The sequence below is a fragment of the Cololabis saira genome, chromosome 2, assembly GCF_033807715.1.
Source record: "Cololabis saira isolate AMF1-May2022 chromosome 2, fColSai1.1, whole genome shotgun sequence".
In the NCBI taxonomy this organism is placed as follows: domain Eukaryota; kingdom Metazoa; phylum Chordata; class Actinopteri; order Beloniformes; family Belonidae; genus Cololabis; species Cololabis saira.
The window spans coordinates 1054827-1069620 of NC_084588.1; the positions used below are offsets into that span (position 1 = coordinate 1054827).

General features: G+C 44.9%; 1 protein-coding gene across 1 annotated transcript in view; it reads left to right on the forward strand.

Annotated features, from left to right (window-relative positions):
- vps35 (VPS35 retromer complex component) overlaps window positions 1-14794 on the forward strand; it is a 73016-nt gene that overhangs the window by 43815 nt on the left and 14407 nt on the right. The window contains exons 6-12 of the mRNA XM_061735697.1: window positions 102-321; window positions 3762-3845; window positions 5107-5216; window positions 8580-8676; window positions 9812-9960; window positions 12238-12445; window positions 13257-13412. Coding sequence (XP_061591681.1) covers window positions 102-321; window positions 3762-3845; window positions 5107-5216; window positions 8580-8676; window positions 9812-9960; window positions 12238-12445; window positions 13257-13412 — 1024 coding nt within the window. The remainder of the gene's footprint in view (window positions 1-101; window positions 322-3761; window positions 3846-5106; window positions 5217-8579; window positions 8677-9811; window positions 9961-12237; window positions 12446-13256; window positions 13413-14794) is intronic.

The window sequence follows — 14794 nt, forward strand, 5'->3', positions numbered from 1 at the left end:
TGTTTTTTGTTTTGTACAGTTTTGCGGATCCAAATGAGGACAGTATTTTTTAATATTTTCATGTTAATTCCTGCTCTAATCTTGTGATTTCTGTCCCACAGTGGAACAGAGGAGATGACTGGAGACATTAATGACTCCATTGACTTTGTTCTTCTAAACTTTGCGGAAATGAACAAATTATGGGTTCGAATGCAGCATCAAGGTCACAGCAGAGACCGAGAGAAGAGAGAAAAGGAACGACAAGAATTGAGGATTCTAGTGGGCACCAATCTAGTTCGCCTCAGCCAGCTGGAGGGCGTCAACGTGGACAAGTACAAACAGGTCTGTCTTATTTATGGATCACATTTGTGTTTACCATGTCATATTGTTTTCTTTTTTTTTTGTCTGCATATAAAAATGGTAAAAACGTAAAGGGGACCTATTCTGAAAAACAGGTTTTCTCTTGCTTTAACATATATAAAGTGGTCTCCCCTCAGCCTGCCAACTCAGAGAAGGAGGAAAGTAACCAGAGACTGCAGTGTCTGTACAGCCGCCCGGATGATCCGTCCAGTGTCATGTGGATCTACGAGCCAATAAGATTCTGCTTTGTTTCGTAACGAAAATGCCATTTACATAGTTTGGCCTCCGATGCGTGAAACCACGCCCACAACAACTCCACCGGCCGGAGCTTCCGCCATTTTTTCTTAGCGGTGTATCGCGTCATTCAGGCAGCCAATCAGCACAGAGCCTCATTATCATAGCCCCGCCCACTCAGAATCCCTCATAGATAATGAGGTTAGAGACTGGGAAGATAGACATGGCTCAGAGGCTGAATTTCTAATTTATTTAGCAAAAACAATCAAAAGCTTATTTTTTAAGACATTCAAGGCCTGTTTAAAATAGGTATTAGATGCCATAGGTCCCCTTTAAGGCATATATATGCATTTTATTTATATATATATATATATATATATATATATGTATATGTATGTATATAAAAAAGTTGTGAAGGGGGGGGGGGGGTGTGACATCCGCTGCAATGAAAAACACAGGGAAACACAACGAGCGCACAAGCCTTGGAGATCTGTAACAGACACGAGAACAGGCAGAGACACAAGCAGCAACCATTTCAGGTCCCTGAGACTGAACCGAAACTAGGCTACTGTGATTATCTGTCCCCAAAACTGCGGAGTGAGTGTGTAGGTGAGTGAGCAGGTGTGTATGTCTAACTGTGTGTAAAGCCAAGATGAAGCCAACAAGGAAGAAACCCGAACCCAGGCCACCAGCCGCCTACGGAAACCAGAAGGGGGGGGGGGGGAACCCCCCACCAGCAAGCCCCGCCCCCTCCCAGCAGGCGACAGAGGGAAGCCCCACCCCCTCCCAGCAGGCGACAGAGGGAAGCCCCGCCCCCTCCCAGCAGGTGACAGCCCCAATGCCCAGGGGAGGAGGCAGCCAGGAAACCCACGGTGATGGACCAGGACCAGCCGAGCACCAATCACCCGGCATGGGCCGATCATGTGGCCAGGAGGTCCAAACCCTCCAGGCCAACGACCCCCACCCTGCAAGAGGCCAGCCTGCCCGGAGAGACGGGCAGGTGCAACCGTCCCTACGAAAGCGCCCCCCCCCACAGAACCAAAGGAGCGCCCATCTGCAAATGTATCGTCCTGCTGATGGAGTCCCAACATTCTGTGCATCTTCCATCGCAGGACCCTTACACACCCACACTCACCGACACAGACATGGACACTCATTCACTCTCCACTCCCCGGGGGGGTCCGGCCCCGCCAGGCAGCCCCCCCAGAAACGCGGGCCCACGCCAGGCCCCCGGCACCACGGCCCCCCAGCCCCGGACCCACGCCAGGCCCCCGGCACCACGGCCCCCCCGCCCCGGACCCACGCCAGGCCCCCGGCACCACGGCCCCCCAGCCCCGGACCCACGCCAGGCCCCCGGCACCACGGCCCCCCCCACCCCGGACCCACGCCAGGCCCCCGGCACCACGGCCCCCCCGCCCCGGACCCACGCCAGGCCCCCGGCACCACGGCCCCCCAGCCCCGGACCCACGCCAGGCCCCCGGCACCACGGCCCCCCAGCCCCGGGCCCACGCCAGGCCCCCGGCACCACGGCCCCCCAGCCCCGGGCCCACGCCAGGCCCCCGGCACCACGGCCCCCCGGCACCACGGCCCCCCAGCCCCAGACCCACGCCAGGCCCCCGGCACCACGGCCCCCCAGCCCCGGACCCACGCCAGGCCCCCGGCACCACGGCCCCCCAGCCCCGGACCCACGCCAGGCCCCCGGCACCACGGCCCCCCAGCCCCGGACCCACATGGGAACGCGGGTGGGGTGAACCCCGCTCCCGCCCCTGGTGTTGAGTGAATGTGGCTAATGCGATAGTGTCCTTGTTAATTGTATATCTGTTGAGTGTAGGGTGTCTAAGATGTTATTAACATTGACATGTTTTCAGTAGTAATAACTAATAAACGACATTGGTGTGATGTAGCAACAGGACCTGAACCGCCTCGTCTTTCCATCTATTTATTTTCTAACTGGTTTTCTAACTCCATCAAATATACTTGTAGCAAAATGTGTCTGGTCCAAATGTTTGGAATGAGCTGTGGTCACATGATTTATGTTAATGTAATTTAGAAATCCCAGTTAGCCCCCGCCAGGAAGTTCCTGCCGGCCGACCGAGGTACAGAAACGTGAAACGTGTTCTCAGTCTGTCCAGGTACTGCCTGGCAGGCATGTTCTTCAGGGACCGCACCTGGCCAGTTTCATAGTGCATTTATGGCCCTTTTGGACTAGTCCTTACTCGGCTTGTCCCGCCTCTACCCGTTTTGTCCCCGTTGGTTTTTCCACAGCCAGGTGAGAAGTGGGCAGGTTGGGGTGAAGCTGCTGTGACGTACTCGATTGCGCAACCGCTTTGTTCATGTCGGCGCTGATCAGAAATCAGCTGGAGCCGCGAGCGGCTGAGAGTAAAACAGCCCGTCTACATCCCTTTTTTAATTCTCTCCTCAGCACCAGGTTTATGAACATCTGCACCTCAGAGTTGGATCACCAAACAGACGTTTTGCGCTTCATAATAAAATCGCAGCGAGTCGCGCTCGCGCGGACTCCCGTTTCCTGATTCAAACGTCTGACTGCCCCGCCCCCCCGACCAATCAGTGGCGCGGAGGGTGATGACGGCCCCGCCCCCCGACCAATCAGTGGCACGGAGGGTGGTGACGGCCCCGCCCCCCGACCAATCAGCTTCCAGCTGACTTCAGTAACAGAGATATTTTACATATTCTGTTGCACTGTACTCTAATATGCATTCTGGTTATGTGGATCTCTGATAAGGCTCCCACTTTATCTCAATGGCTACAAACTGTGACAAATGTAATCCCGTTTGAAGCGTTCTCCTCTGCCCTGAGGGACAAACCCTTTTCACTCTACCGGATTTGGGACCTTTCTTTGACTAGATGCCGCCACATCTCAAAGGATAAAGGCTGGACTTGTAGATCTGGCTTGGAATAAGAATCCAAGTGTATAGATTGGCATGATGATCCTCTGCTGTGTGTCTACTTGCACCTATGAGCTCTGTATTGTGTTGTTTTAGCTGCTTTGCTGTGAAAAATAATAATTAAAAAGAAAAGAGTGCATGTAAAATAAACTGAATGAGTTTATTTTCCCCACTAACATTTGCTACTTTTGACATATGCAGAACATGCTTTCAGCATTCAGTTGGGCGTCAGAATAGCTTGGTATCTGTACAGTAATACTGTCACGTTGCTTCTTTCTGCAGGTAGTTCTTCCTGGAGTGCTGGAGCAGGTTGTGAACTGCAGAGACTCATTGGCCCAGGAATATCTAATGGAGTGCATTATTCAGGTATGTGGTGTAGAGTTTCTTCCATCTCTCATAACTTACAAAGTTTGTACTTTTAGGCTCAGAGAACTGAACCGCTTGACCAGCCGGACTTCATCATTAATGCACTTTCCTCAGACTGTACTGAGAAACCACATTCAAGTGATATGCTGACCCATTAAGATATTAAATGGCTTCACTGACTATCAGAAAGTGAAAAGATGCATCATATGCAGAACTCTAAATGTTGGTGCTCAGATTGAGAGGTAAAGTTTGCAGGTGTAAGATTGCAGTAGAAACAGAAATGTTAAAGGCTCCACTGAAATGTTTCCACTTTTGAACAAAACACTGAATATGAAAAACTGCAGTGTCGTATGGAGACGGGACTTGAAGCATAAATCTATTGTGCAGTCACTTTTAAAAAGTGCTGAGTACTTTCCCTCCCCCACACTCCCACTGAAGCTGAATGTTAGTGAGTTTTCAGGCACACGGAGTGTTTTGTTTTTTAAATACTCCTGCAGTAGTTGTCATCAGTTCTGTTTAAAAGCCAGCAGGTCTCCATATCTTCCTTGAACTGCAGGCCAGTCCAGTAGTTTAATGTGAGCTAGAAAGAATGTGGTGTTTGTGACTATAATGCCTTTTCCATTGCTAGATACCCCATGTTTATTACCCAAGTTAGCATGATGCCTGTCCTTTTACATCAGCGTACCCAGCATTGCACCCCCCACCCCCCCCCCCCCCCATAACCCACTATTTATTGATAAGATGACAAAGTCCGTTAGTTCCTCGTGCTCAGAGCCAAGGAAGGCTTAGATCCTTACAGGGTTACAGGAACTGTAATATACATGGATGGAGCTGCGCTACAGGAAATGCTACAAAATACTGCAGGAAATGCAAAAAAAAAAAAAAAAAACAAGAAGGAAAGTACTGTAGTGGGTGAGATTAAAGAAAATAGATGAATTAGATTAATAAATTACAGATCTTAATTCATTAATCTCTAATTTTTTAATCGCTTGACAGCATTAGTAATAACGTGGCTCCCCATAGCACCCCAGCTATGGAAAAAGCAAACCAGTTCTCAGCTGGTTGGCAAGTTGAACGAGTTGTGCACCAACACTGTCCCTGGAACCGGCTTGGTGGAAGAAGGTTGTGTGCCAACTACTTGAGCAGAACCGTCTGCCATCCAGTGAAATCACCCTGTGTCGGTGTCTCTTTAGGGGGTTTATGTATAATATGAAGTGTAAGTGATGTTACATTCGACTGAAGAAAAATGTTTTTCTAAAAGGTTTTCCCAGATGAGTTCCATCTACAAACCTTGAACCCCTTTCTGCGTTCCTGTGCAGAGCTTCATCAACACGTCAACGTCAAGAACATCATCATTGCTCTCATTGACAGGTACAGTTTCTATGGCTGTTGTTTTATGAGCCTATTCTGATCGTTGCTCTTCTGAAGTCTCCTAGAAGAATAAAGGCATCATTTACAGCACAAGTTATAGGTTTTTCAAATTCATCTCTTGGAAAACAAATGCCAGATACACAATCTTGAACTGCCTGATAGGTCAGCAGTCATCTGCAGTTCCTGCTCTGTTCACCAACGCTGTTAACCAACGTTGTTCACCACGTTGTTAACAATTGTTTAACCAACGCTGTTAACCAACGCTGTTAACCAACGCTGTTAACCAACGCTGTTAACCACGTTGTTAACAACGTTGTTAACAATTGTTTAACCAACGCTGTTAACCAACGCTGTTAACCAACGCTGTTAACCAACGCTGTTAACCACGTTGTTAACAACGTTGTTAACAATTGTTTAACCAACGCTGTTAACCAACGTTGTTCACCACGTTGTTAACAACTGTTTAACCGACGCTGTTAACAACGTTGTTAACAATTGTTTAACCAACGCTGTTAACCAACGTTGTTCACCACGTTGTTAACAATTGTTTAACCAACGCTGTTCACCACGTTGTTAACAATTGTTTAACCACGTTGTTAACCAACGCTGTTAACCAGCGCTGTTAACCAGCGCTGTTAACCAGCGCTGTTAACCAACGCTGTTAACCAACGCTGTTAACCAGCGCTGTTAACCAGCGCTGTTAACCAGCGCTGTTAACCAACGCTGTTAACCAACGCTGTTAACCAACGTTGTTAACAATTGTTTAACCACGTTGTTAACCAACGCTGTTAACCAGCGCTGTTAACCAACGCGGTTAACCAACGCTGTTAACCAGCGCTGTTAACCAACGTTGTTAACCACGTTGTTAACAATTGTTTAACCACGTTGTTAACCAGCGCTGTTAACCAACGCTGTTAACCAACGCTGTTAACCAACGCTGTTAACCAGCGCTGTTAACCAGCGCTGTTAACCAACGCTGTTAACCAACGCTGTTAACCAGCGCTGTTAACCAGCGCTGTTAACCAACGCTGTTAACCAACGCTGTTAACCAGCGCTGTTAACCAACGCTGTTAACCAACGCTGTTAACCAACGCTGTTAACCAACGCTGTTAACCAGCGCTGTTAACCAACGCTGTTAACCAACGCTGTTAACCAACGTTGTTAACCAGCGCTGTTAACCAACGCTGTTAACCAGCGCTGTTAACCAGCGCTGTTAACCACGCTGTTAACCAGCGCTGTTAACCAGCGCTGTTAACCAACGCTGTTAACCAGCGCTGTTAACCACGCTGTTAACCAACGTTGTTAACCACCGCTGTCAACCAACGCTGTCAACCAACCTTTAACCAACATTAAAAGGAGACATTTTAGATCTTGCTCATTTAATCCAAAACACAACACACGCACAGTGGTCACCAACCCTGGTCTTCAAGATCTAGGCTGCGTCCCAATACTCGCCCTTGTTTTCTTCACTAACCCTAACTTTTGCGCGTTCCCGTGAAGGTAGTGGTGTCCCAATTCCTCTTTTCACCAAGGGGGAGGGGGCATAACGAGGGCTAGGGGCTGAGAATATCCCCTACGGATCGAGGGATTTCAGATGCTCACTTGGCGAGCGAGGGGGTATGAAAATTTCCCAGAATGCTTTTGCCGTAGGCTCTGCGTCGATTTGACTCGCCGACCGAAGGCAAACAGGCAGACTCGTCTCAGAGAAATAGAGAGAAATAATCCTGTGACTCGTCAGATTTGTTTTGGATGTTTCTGATATAATAGTCTTCAGAAACCACAAAGTAATCCAGCTGTTATCTGGGTAATTTACACACTTTCAGATAAAGTTGTCGAAGATCACGCCAGAATAAAGGGATTTATGGTTCCGCGTTACACCAACACAGAGCCTATGGCGTAGGTTACGTAACCTACGCCGTAAGGTCTGCGTCGATGTACGCGGCGACGCGCGCCGTACGCCGTACCCTACGCCGTAGGCTCTGCGTCGATTTAACGCGGACCTAAACTCCGGAGCCGGTAGACAGAAATCTCTAAACTTCGGAGCAAATTTCTTAACAGGCGTAGCTACAACTGTTAGATTTCATCTATTAAACCAACATCTTCCTAAATGATTTATTTCAGCCAGCATAATTCTCAACAGAGCTGCGTCCCGGGAGAGTTTCTCTCCCGGGACGACGCAGCAGCTTGACCCGGCGGACACGTCTCTTCTCGGGCTGTCAGCTGAGGCTGCTCCCCGGGGGCGGCGGCTCTTCTCATCTCCGAAAACATCGGGTCAAATTTCTTAACAGGCGTTATTTGGACAAACTGAGCCCCGGTTGCGGATCTTAAGGTTACCTTTATGCCTGAAAAAATATTAAAACTTAATAAAGTGCCATATTAACAGTGCTACAGCTGAAATTAAAACAGCTTTTGGCTCTCTGCTTCCTGATCAGGTTAGGGATGAAAACGAGGGGGAGTAGGAGAAATGGGACAGGCACCTGGGCCAAGTGCCCTAGATCTCAAGTGCCCTAAAATCTCCCCCTTCTTTTTTAGGGGTTAGGGAAGAAAAGAAGGGCGAGTGGAGAAAAGAAGGGCGAGTGAAGAAAAGTAGGGGGAGTATTGAGATTGGGCCCTACTGTCCCGCATGTTTTGGATGTTTTCCAGCCTCAGCACACCTGATTCTAATTAACGGTCCTTATTAGTTTGTTATCAAGGTCTGGACAGCTCTGTTGTTGACAGCTCCTTGTGTTTGTAGCATCTAGCATCATGCAGGACAGTAGATCTCCAGGACCAGGGTTGAAGACCACTGCTTTAGCGCTTTCAAGCTAAATGTGGCTACTTTTTCTGCATAAAATGTCCATGTTTCCACCAGGGGCCGATAAAACAATTAGTGAATATTAAACTATTGATCTGTCTAGACCAGGAAAATCAATAGCTCTGTTGCAACCACAAACTTTACTATTTTGCAAAACTAAAAAACATGCATATTTGCAGCCCTGCCACACCCACACTGTTTAGCTTATGTGAAAGTTGATTTGAAGTTCTCATCATTAAAGGCTTTAGAGTAAGTTTGCAAATTTCAAAGCACACTGGACAATTTCTCTGGGAGGAGCATCGCAAATTCCAATGTATGCAACATGACTAGGTGTGCCATTTTTGGTGTTTGGCTTTTGGAACAAGAAAATAAAAGTTTTCCTTCAGACCTGTGTCCAGCAGGATGAGAGAACTCCATTAAAGTTTCCTCTCTGCTCTCATTCAGGAATGCTGTTTTTTGTTGTCTTTTCTCCAAACATGTCCTGTCACCATGTTTCTGCTATCTCTCTATCAGTGTGAGAGGCAGCAAGTCCACTTTCATTCATGACCGATGGTTGTTTGGTTTTTCAGGCTTGCTCTGTTTGCTCATCGAGAAGACGGCCCGGGGATCCCAGCGGAGATCAAGCTGTTCGACATCTTCTCTCAGCAAGTGGCCACTGTCATCCAAGTGAGTTTGCTCTGGTTCAGTTGGAAGAGACGTTTAATTAAATTATATTTAAATTTCAGTGATGATTGGAAAAACTCCAGGGAGGGAAAAATAGCAGAACATTCATGTATTTTATTTATTTTAGATAAGGAGCATATTGCATTTTGACAAATAAGTACATAGTACTAGTATAGGTATGCAGTTTTGAAAACAGCCAGACACATACGCATTCAACATTGTTCATGTGCTCCAAGCACGTCAGCCGTGTATGTTAACAAACTAACGAAACCGGAGAGTTTGATCACGACGACAGTAAAACTCTGTTGTGATGTTTGATCAATGCCCATGCTTAAATGTTTTTTAAACTATTTTCCTTCGGGTTCACATGGAAATAGTAATTTCCGAATTGAGGTTTATATGGAAAACACGTTTGATGGTCTTTCTCCAATTCCTCTCCAGGTCTGGGGGTTGGGAAGGTTCTGATTGGATAGGGGGGGGGACCGGAAGTTAAACTACCGGAAGAAAAACTAACTTAGCTGCTACAACTCAACATTTTGATGTTTCCTGTTTCCATCTGTTCTTTTAATGATTTCTATTTATTAAATAAATGGTCTCTGCTCTTGACCAGCGTTTACTGCTGCTGCATCTTGAAACTTTGTTTGGAAAACCAGCCCAGCGTGGAATATAAGGTCATGGAGACAGACGGGCGAGGGAACGAGCAGAAAGAGAGACCGGGATTAATTTAAAGAGGAATGAGTGTATACATGATCACGGAATTATTCTATTCAGATTTAAAATCAGAATAAACCAGCCACTTACTTCTGAATTAAGTTTAATTCAGAATGGCCATTTTCATTCGGAATTAAGGTGTTTACATGGTCATTTTTAAACATTTTAAATCGTATTTAATTTTAATTCTGAATTAAATAGGAATTAATCTTCCCATGTAAACGCACTGAGTGTGTCATTATTAAACGTAACTGATTTAAAAAGTAGAAACACTGTGTGGAAAAACTGTGTACAACTGTACTGCGTCAAGCGTCGCTGATCAAATGCACTTGATTAATTTATCATAATTGCTGCATTGTATATTATACACATACATGCAAACTTCTGACTGTTTTTGTCTTTTGCCATTCTATTTCTTCATCTACAGTCTCGTCAGGACATGCCGTCAGAGGACGTGGTCTCTCTTCAGGTGTCTCTCATCAACTTAGCGATGAAATGCTACCCCGACCGGGTGGACTACGTAGACAAGGTCCTGGAGAGCACGGTGGAAATCTTCAACAAGCTCAACCTGGAGCAGTAAGTTCAAGTGGAATGTGTACAGCGCCACATGTTTATCACGTCCATCCAAAAGCTTGACAGATTCAGCAGACAAGGCACTTGATGACTGGTGAGACCTCCAAGGATGGAAAACGATACAATTCAATAAGCAGTAGTGTACATGCATCCAATACACCCCCTACTTTCTACCACTAGCCCTCACTCACTACCACTAGCCCTCTCTCACTACCACTAGCCCTCTCTCACTACCACCACCCCTAAAAATGAAGCCACAGGCGTAGGGCTTTGTAATGTTCCCTAGGGATTGGGACACCACTTGCTACGTCACTGCGTGGTTTACGTTCGGGTACGTAAGCGACTGTGTAGTTACGTTTGCACAAACGTCACACCATATCAGGAAGCCGAAGAGCTAATAGCTGTTTTAATTTCCGCTGTAGCGCTGTTAATATGCCACTTTATTAAGTTTTAATATTTTTTCAGGTGTGAAAGGAACCGTTAAGATCCCCAACCTGGGCTCAGTTTATCCAAATAACGCCTGTTAAGAAATTTGCTCCGATGTTTTCGGGATGAGAAGAGCCGCCGGCTCAGGAGCTGATTCATGGTTCTGCATTAAATCGACGCAGAGCCTACGGCGTAGGGTACGGCGCGCGTCGCCGCGTAACCTACGCCGTAGGCTCTGGCTTGGTGTAACGTGGAACCATGAATCGGCCTTTATTCTGGCGAGATCTGAAGACTTCGCAACAACGAGCAAGCGAGTGATTATATACATTCACTGAGTGAATATTATGAAAGTAAAATATATATTTCTCGCTAGAAATGTAATCAAAATACATTTTTATGCAGAAACTAACTCAAAATATTGATTTTATTTACTAAAAATTTGAAATTTCCGCCATGTTTTTTTGTTTGATTCAGTCTGCAAATGATGACGAAAAGCATTCTGGGAAATTTTTCTGGCCCTAGGTCAGCGAGTGAGCATCTGAAATCCCTCGCTGTGAAGGGCTAGATTCATACACACTAGCCCTCGATATCCCCACTAGCCCTCGATATCCCCACTAGCCCTCGATATCCCCACTAGCCCTCGATATCCCCACTAGCCCTCGATATCCCCACTAGCCCTCGATATCCCCACTAGCCCTCGATATCCCCACTAGCCCTCGATATCCCCACTAGCCCTCGATATCCCCACTAGCCCTCGATATCCCCACTAGCCCTCGTTATGCCTAATAGCCCTACATGCAAAGAGGAATTGGGACACCACATTCCTCACGGGAACGCACAAAATGTAGGGGTAGGACTGAAAAGTAGGACAAGGGGGGGATTGGGACTGGCCGTTAGTAATGTGGTGCACGACGGAGCCACTGTCACATTTTGAATTGTACCCAGGTCCAGAAGACCGAGGCAGCAGGAGCAGGACTCCCAATAAACGTCCTTTAGTTGAAAAGTGCACACACAGGAATACAAACATAAGTGAAACACCCGACCATCAGACCTATCAGATGGACCAGCAGGTAGGAGGGGAAGCCAAGCCCAGATAAAAACAGGCCTGATGATACACGGGGGCAAAAATCAGGGAAAATGGAACAGGAAAATCAAACGGGACACACAAGGAACCAGATGTTTAAAATAAAACGGGAAGTGTCAGAATTATCTCAATATTTAATGACTTCTTACCTAGGAATCTTGTGGTGGTTAAATGAGTGAAGCAGCAGAGAGTTGGTTTTACACCTTCCACACATCGTCTTGCATAAATTATGAAAAAAAAAAAGAAATGAGACCCCAGCCCTGAGGAGAGGAGTCGTTGTGCAAACACTTCAGACTAGGAGAATGTGGATTTTTGTTGTTTTTTAAAGTCAATTGGTATCTCCTCTGAGCACATAGCACGTGTTTGTTTTGTTTAGTTTAGTTTTCTTATAGACATGCTACATACACACCATTGATGTGAAATGTTAATATACATAATGACAATAGGGACTGGATGGTCCACTGGCCACATATTAGTGTAAGGAGTCAACTAAAAGCTTGTGGAGTCTTAGCCTTCACCTGATGGACCCTGTAGTAAACTGAACCCAAGTCATGATTAAATCCTCTGACCCGTGGCCCTTTTGTCTCATTTAACTGGGAATATGTCCCGATGTGTTGGCGTCTCGCTCCACCGGCCTCCGGAGGACCGTACTGTTTCTTTTTCGCGTGAATTGGTGCAACACAGAATGAACTGAAGTGAACCGATTTCACGTTGAGCACTTGATTTCATTTACATTTCCAATCCTAACGTATTTTCTTCTCCTCTTTCAGCATAGCAACCAGCAGTGCTGTGTCTAAAGAGCTTACCCGACTTTTGAAGATCCCCGTGGATACGTACAACAATATCCTGATGGTGCTGCAGCTCAAACACTTCCCCCCGCTCTTTGAATACTTTGACTACGAGTCCCGCAAGAGCATGAGCTGCTACGTGCTGAGCAACACGCTGGACTGCAACACCACCATCGTGGCCCAGGAACAGGTAAGGTCTTAGTAAAGATGAGGAATCAAAGGCCGTGGTTATGACATTTTTTAATTCGGAAGTAATTATTCCCAATTAAACTATTTTCCTTCCAGTTTACATGGAAATAGCAATTCTGAATTGAGGTTTACATGGAAAACACGTTTGATGGTCTTTCTCCAATTCCTCTCCAGGTCTGGGGGTTGGGAAGGTTCTGATTGGATAGGGGGGGGACCGGAAGTTAAACTACCGGAACAAAAACTAACTCACAACTGAGATCTGAATAAACCAGCAACTTACTTCGGGATTAAGTTTAATTCGGAATGGCCATTTTCATTCAGAATTAGGTGTTTACATGGTAATTTTTACTCATTTTAAATCGGATTTAATTTTAATTCTGAATTAAAGAGGAATAAACTTCCCATGTAAACGCACTCAATGAATGATACTTGATAAAAAGAGGAATGAATAACGCAACCACAGCTTCATTCAGCTGTGAGAGGGAACTACACACTATTTGTGAACTCTAGAATTGGGTTAATCTAATATGAACAAATCACATAAATGAGTTTTGGTAGTCGTTTGGACCTGTTAGTCATTTGTTTGGATAGCATAATTCAGGTTAATGACTGTTAAGATGGCTCCACACATGAACACTTGAACACCCTCGGTTCAGTCTGGAGCTGGTTTTAACAGTAACATTTCCAGAGGTCTGTTGATTACATCCATCTTTTAGATAACGTACCGTGTTCACTTCTTTATTTCTTTATATTGGCCGTCTGTTTGGCTTCTTTTCTTCTGTAAATAAAGCTAAATGTGTTTGTTCCACCAGGTGGACACCATCTTGAACTTGGTGTCGACACTGATCCAGGACCAGCCGGACCAGCCGGCCGACGACCCCGACCCGGAGGACTTTGCTGAGGAGCAAAGCCTTGTGGGTCGATTCATCCACCTGTTCCACTCCGACGACCCCGACCAGCAGTATCTGGTGGGTCCTTTAGTACCGTTCACTAGTATTACCTTTAGTACCGTTCACTTTTATTACCTTTAACACCGTTCACTAGTATTACCTTTAACACATTCACTTTTATTACCTTTAGTACCGTTCACTTTTATTACCTTTAACACCGTTCACTTTTATTACCTTTAGTACCGTTCACTTTTATTACCTTTAACACCGTTCACTTTTATTACCTTTAGTACCGTTCACTTTTATTACCTTTAACACATTCACTTAGTATTACCTTTAACACGTTCACTTTTATTACCTTTAACACCGTTCACTTTTATTACCTTTAGTACCGTTCACTTTTATTACCTTTAACACCGTTCACTTTTATTACCTTTAACACCGTTCACTTTTATTACCTTTAACACCATTCACTTTTATTACCTTTAACACCGTTCACTTTTATTACCTTTAACACCGTTCACTTTTATTACCTTTAACACCGTTCACTTTTATTACCTTTAACACCATTCACTTTTATTACCTTTAACACATTCACTTTTATTACCTTTAGTACCGTTCACTTTTATTACCTTTAACACCGTTCACTTTTATTACCTTTAACACCGTTCACTTTTATTACCTTTAGTACCATTCACTTTTATTACCTTTAACACATTCACTTAGTATTACCTTTAACACGTTCACTTTTATTACCTTTAACACCGTTCACTTTTATTACCTTTAGTACCATTCACTTTTATTACCTTTAACACCGTTCACTTTTATTACCTTTAACACCGTTCACTTTTATTACCTTTAACACCGTTCACTTTTATTACCTTTAACACCGTTCACTTTTATTACCTTTAACACCATTCACTTTTATTACCTTTAACACGTTCACTTTTATTACCTTTAACACGTTCACTTTTATTACCTTTAGTACCGTTCACTTTTATTACCTTTAACACATTCACTTTTATTACCTTTAACACCATTCACTTTTATTACCTTTAACACCATTCACTTTTATTACCTTTAACACGTTCACTTTTATTACCTTTAGTACCGTTCACTTTTATTACCTTTAACACCGTTCACTTTTATTACCTTTAACACGTTCACTTTTATTACCTTTAACACGTTCACTTTTATTACCTTTAACACCATTCACTTTTATTACCTTTAACACCATTCACTTTTATTACCTTTAACACCATTCACTTTTATTACCTTTAACACCGTTCACTTTTATTACCTTTAGTACCGTTCACTTTTATTACCTTTAACGCATTCACTTAGTATTACCTTTAACACCGTTTACTTTTATTACCTTTAACACCATTCACTTTTATTACCTTTAGTACCGTTCACTTTTATTACCTTTAACGCATTCACTTAGTATTACCTTTAACACC